A 6,030-nucleotide genomic window follows, 5' to 3' on the forward strand; every position below is an offset into this window, starting at 1 on the left:
GTGTGTATCTGTGTGTGTAAGCCAGACAGAAGCACATAAGCAGTCTGACAGTAGAGCCATGAAAGGGACTTTTCTTATTTATTACATCCTCCCTACTGTATATCATGATGTCTCCGCTCTGTAAAAAAAGAAAATGTGCTGTTCTCTACTTCTAATGAAGGGTTTGATTAAGTCATATATTTTCCCCTGTGACTGTGTCAATGTTCAGACAAATCACACTGTGTTCTACTCACCAGACTGTATGATACATCAGTGTGTGAGTGCAGTGCAGTGAGACCTGTCTGTACACTGAGACACTCACTCTGAGAAACCATGTGTCCACAAGGTAACTGCTAAACTCAGTACTGCTAAGTTCTAGGCATTTCCCATTTCTCTTCATTCCCAGATGAGAGAAAAGCAGCATGAGGAGGGAGAACCAGAGCCATGTGTTTGAGTTCCTCCTCCTGGGGCTCCCCATCTGGCCAGAGCAGCAGAGTGTGTTCTTTGCCCTTTTCCTGGGCATGTACCTGACCACAGTGCTGGGGAACCTGCTCATCATCCTGCTCATCAGGCTGGACCCTCGCCTCCACACCCCCATGTACTTCTTCCTCAGCCACTTGGCCCTCACGGATGTCTCCTTTTCATCAGTCACTGTCCCTAAGATGCTGATGAACATGCAGACTCAGGATCAATCCATCTCCTATGCAGGGTGTATAACACAGATGTATTTTTTCATATTATTTGCTTGCATTGATAATGTACTTCTTTCAGTGATGGCCTATGACAGGTATGTGGCCATTTGTCACCCTCTACACTACACCATCATCATGAGAGAAGAGCTGAGTCTTTGTCTGTTGGCTGGATCCTGGATCCTCTCCTGTGCCGATGCCTTGACCCACACCCTCCTCCTGGCTCAACTGTCCTTCTGTGCTGACAACATCATCCCCCACTTCTTCTGTGACCTTGCTACCCTGCTTAAGCTGTCCTGCTCAGATACCTCTCTCAATGAGCTTGTCATATTCACTGCAGGGGCTGCAGTTCTCCTTATTCCATTGATTGGCATCCTTGTCTCTTATGGCCACATTGGACTCTGCATCCTGAGGGTCCCCTCTATGAAAGGGATCTACAAAGCCTTGTCCACCTGTGGCTCTCACCTCTCTGTGGTGTCTCTGTTCTATGGGACAATTATGGCACTGTACCTTTCCTCCTCATCAGGCCAGTCCCAGGACAAAGACATCATTGCTTCTGTGATGTACACAGTGGTCACCCCCATGCTGAACCCTTTCATCTACAGCCTGAGAAACAGAGATATGATATTGGCTCTGGGGAGTCTTTTCAGAACCAATAACCTTTTTGCCAAGTGAGAATCATCTAACCACAGTCTCATTTGACTTGCTGCCCTTGTTAGAAATGCCTGAAACAGTTGTGTGTTGATCAGCCATGTCTCTAGAACTTTCCTCACTGTCCTTTAAATAGTCATTGTTATTGGATCACTCTCTTCCCCTTTAGTCATTCCTATTGTACATTTATTCATCTATAACCCTAAATGTGACATTACCTACAATGCATGTTCAACTTGTCATCTTCAAAACACTAATCTCCTTTGTGCATATGTGTAAGTATGTTTAAATTTTTTTCAATATTTTTATCACAGTTGGTTTTTAGAGCTTTATACGTGTATATATATTTTTTGAATTTTATTATTGTCATCTATCATTGAGCATTGCCTTTGCAGTTGTTTAATTGATTTTTAAATTAATGATTTAATTATTTAGAAGTACAGGTACCTTATGATGTTGTGTTAGTTTCAAGTGTAGTTTGAAATAACTGGGTTTTTTTATATAGTATATAGTGTGTATATATGTGTGTATATATACATATATTATATATATAATATATATATATATATATATATATATATATATATAGTTATATTCAGGTTGTTTTCCCTTATATATTATCATAAAATATTGAGTACAGTTCCATGTGCTATATGGTTGGTCTTTGTTAGTTATCTCTTCTATATACAGCAGTGTGTATATGGTAATCCACACTCATAATTTGTCCATTTCTGTTTTCCCCTTAGTTAACCATAAGTTTGTTTTCTACATCTGTGTATCCACTTCAGTTTTGTGTATGTCATTTGTATCTTTCTTTTTTTGGCTTTTTTTGGGAAGCACCCAAGGAATATGGAAGTTCCCAGGGTAGGGGTCAAATCAGAGGTACAGCTGCTGGCCTACGTCACAGCCACAGAGATGTAGCTTCTGAGCCACATCTGCAACCTCTCCCACAGCTCATGGCAATGCTGGATCCCTGACCCAATGAACAAGGTCAGGGATCAAACCCACATCCTCATCAATACTAGTTGGATTTATTTCTGTTGCATCACAATGGAAACTCCTCATATCATTTTTTCTTGGATAACCAAGTATAAGTGATATCATATGATGTATGCTATTCACTCTCTACTTTACTTCATTAAGTATGATAATATGTAGCTCCATTCATGTTGCTACAAATGGCATTATTTCATTCTTTTTATGGCTGAGTAGCATTCTATTATATATAGGTACTGCATCTTCCTTTTTAATTCATCTGTTGAAGGACATTTGGGTTGCTTCCATGTCTTGGTTTCTTGCCTTCCAAAGCTACAAACATTCAGTTGAGACTCTAATATTTCATTTTAGTAAAGTCCAAAACACTTATCTTGTCAATGCAGTATCAGGTTAATGAAGTACTTTTGATGGTTTGCTAAACCTAAACTTTAATTTCATTGTGCTTTTGACAATAGGGGAGCACAGAGTAGACAATCCAATTACCAAATTTCTACATTCCAGGAAGACTAAGTCTTGCCCCCTAAATTGGATGTTTGTGTTACAATCAGTCTACAGTTATTGGATTAATTTTAATATTGGAAATTAGTGGTGTTTTTCTCCAGAGATCTCAATTCCAATATTAAAAATCACTAAATGCCTGAATTTATAATTTCTGCACCCAAAAACAACTACTGCTTGACTAATATGTGCCAGGTAATGTTTAACAGTCTACGAATACAAGTTAAAAAAAATGCATCCCCTTTTACAGTTTATATTTAAGCACCCATGATCTAGCTCATCATTCTCCTTTTTGTCTGTAGAAGTTTTTAACCTTCTAACACACTGTAAAATTTATTTTTTTAATTGTCATTGTTTCTTTACTTGGCTGAAAGTTCTATAGAAAAATTTTTAAAATTGTCTATTGTTTCTTTACGTGGCTGAAAGTTCTATAGAAAGTGCTATAGAAGTTTTTAACCTTCTAACACACTGTAAAATTTATTTTTTAAAATTGTCATTGTTTCTTTACTTGGCTTCTATGTCTGAAATAAATAAATTCTAAGTTTTTAGTGGGTAAAAAATTCTATGAATAAATGAGGCATGAAAAGGTAGGAGCAAGGAGTTCCTGTCATGGATCAGCTGTAACAAACCTGACTAATATCTGTGAGGACATGGATTTGACCCCTGGTGTTGCTTAGTTGGTTAAGGACCCAGCATTGCCATGAGCTGTGGTAAAGGTTTAAAATGCACCTCAGATCCCACCTTGCTGTGTCTGTGATGTAGGCAGGAAGCTACAGCTCATTTTCCACCCTAGCCTTGGAATTTCTATATGCCATGGGTGTAGCTCTAAAAAAAAGTAAAATCAAAATAATGGTGGGGAAGCAAGAGTTCTGGGGTGGGGTTCATAATTTCACACCATGTGGTCTAGGTAGAGCTTATTGAGAGGGTAACATCCAGAGACATTAGTGAGGACAGGGAAGTGAGCCATGGGGCTGCCTGGGCAATAACATGGAGATCAGCATGTATAATTACTCTGAGGGGAGATGGTGCCTGGCCTATCCCAGGGACATTAGTGTAGCCTCTGTTCCTGGATAGAATAAAGTCAGGTGGGATGGTGGGTGATTAGTTCAGACATATCAGAGGACCAGATTCATAGGTTACTTAAAGTCATAATAGGTGTATTAGTCAAGATTTCCAGAGAGGGAGAAAAAAATAGGGTGTGTGTGTGTGTGTGTGTGTGTGTGTGTGTGTGTGTAGGAGAGAGGTATTTATGGAGTTCCTATTGTGGCATTATATGATTGGTGCCATCTCTGTAATGTGTTAAAGGATCCAGTTACTGCAGCCATGGTGTAGGTTGCAACTAAGGATCTGATATGATCCCTGGCCTGGGAACTTCTGTATGTCATGGGATGGCCAAAAAAAAGAAGAAAAAAAAAGAGGGAAAAATATACATTTATTTTAAAGAATTGGTTTGGATTTCCCATTTGGCTCAGTGGAAATGAATCTGACTTGTATCCATGAGAATGTGTGTTGAAACTCTGGCCTTAATCAGAGTATCGGGGATCCAGTGTTGCTGTGAGCTGTGGTGTAGAACAAAGTTGTGGCTTGGAACCTGCATTGTTGTGGCTGAGGCATAGGCTGGCAGCTGCAGCTAAATGTGACCCCTAGATTGGAAATTTATGCAGGCTATGGGTGTGGCCTTAAAAAGCCAAAAAAAAATAGAAAAGAAAGGAGGGAAGGAAGGAAGGAAGGAAGGAAGGAAGGAAGGAAGGAAGGAAGGAAGGAAGGAAGGAAGAGAAAAAGAAATTGGCTATTATAATTTAGGAGGCTAGCAAACTTAGTCTGAAGGGTAGGTTGGCAGGCTGGAAGCCCAGGAAAAGTTGAAATTTGAGTCTAAAGGCAGGTTGCTGACAGAAGTGTATCTTCTCTGTGGGAGGTCATTCTTTTCCTTATGGTCCTTAACATATTGGACGAGGCCCACCCTCAGTATGGAGGACAGTATGCTTTAATCAGTCTGTGGATTACAAAGTTAATTTCATCCACTAAGACAACTTTATGGAAACATCTAGAATTGTGTTTGATCAAATATCTATGTACTGTTGCCTAGACAAGTTGACATATAAAATTAACCATTATAGTTGAGTTTTTGGTTCCCAGTCTGATTGTGAACCTGCTGAAAGGGATTCTAATGAGGAGTAACATGGCCATACTTGATTTTGTTATTGTTTCTTTAAAATCACCCAGAGCTTTGGAGATATAAATGACATACAATAAAATTCATATACCTGAAATATACCCTGTGACTCAGAAAACTGAATATGATCCAGCCATCTCACTCCTGGTCATATATCCAGATAAAACTACAATTGAAAAAGATACATGCACCACAATGTCCATACCAGCACTGTTCACAATAGCCAAGACTTGGAAAAAACCTACCTGTCCATCAAAAGATGAATGGATACAGAGGGTGTAGTATATACAGAGAATGGTATACTACTCAGCCATAGAAAATAATGCAGTAATACTATTTGCAGCAACATGATGCAACTAGATAGTCTCAAACTAAGGGAAGTAAGTCAGAAAGACAAACATCATAGGATATCACTTACATGTGGAAAGTAAAATATGGCACAAATAAACCTATCTACATGACAGAAACTGACTTATAGACAAACAGAACAAATCAGTGCTTACAAACTGGAGGGGAAAATGGGATGGATGTGGTGTTGTGGGTTATTAGATGCAAACTTTAGAATGGATGAGCAATGAGGTCCCACTGGATAGCGCAGGGAACTATATCCAGTATCTTGGGATAGACCATGATGGAAGAGGATATAAGAAAGGGAATGTGTATGTATAGGACTGGGTCTCTTTGCTGTACTACAGAAATGGGTACAACATTGTAAATAAACTTTAATTTTAAAAAAGGTAAAGAAAATAAAGTAAATCATCTAATTTTGACATATGTACACACCCATGAAATTATCACCACAGCCATAAAGATCATTAATTTCCCTGGTGTCTACACTCCTGCCCTCTCTTTGCTTCTTCCATCTGTCCTCAGAGGAACCACCATTCTGAGTCCATCACATGGATTAGTTTGCATCTCTTAGAAGATTATTTTGGTGAAATCATACAGTGGGTATTCTTTTCTTGCTGTCTTCTTTCATGGTGCCTAAATGTTTTGAGATTTATTCATGTTGTATTGTATCAATTGTTCATTCTTTTTAATGCT

General features: G+C 38.9%; 1 protein-coding gene across 1 annotated transcript; it reads left to right on the plus strand.

Moving 5' to 3' along the window:
* Nucleotides 1–401: 401 nt before the first annotated feature.
* Nucleotides 402–1,343, plus strand: LOC110259681 (olfactory receptor 1J4-like). The gene has a single exon (XM_085012765.1). The coding sequence runs from the start codon at nt 402–404 to the stop codon at nt 1,341–1,343; it is 942 nt and encodes a 313-aa protein (XP_084868891.1).
* The last annotated feature ends 4,687 nt before the right edge of the window (nt 1,344–6,030 follow it).

The sequence above is a fragment of the Sus scrofa genome, chromosome 1, assembly GCF_054392235.1.
Source record: "Sus scrofa isolate SSC_HxYL_T2T_F1_AM1 chromosome 1, Sscrofa_HxYL_maternal_Yorkshire_Landrace_v2.0, whole genome shotgun sequence".
NCBI classification, from domain to species: domain Eukaryota; kingdom Metazoa; phylum Chordata; class Mammalia; order Artiodactyla; family Suidae; genus Sus; species Sus scrofa.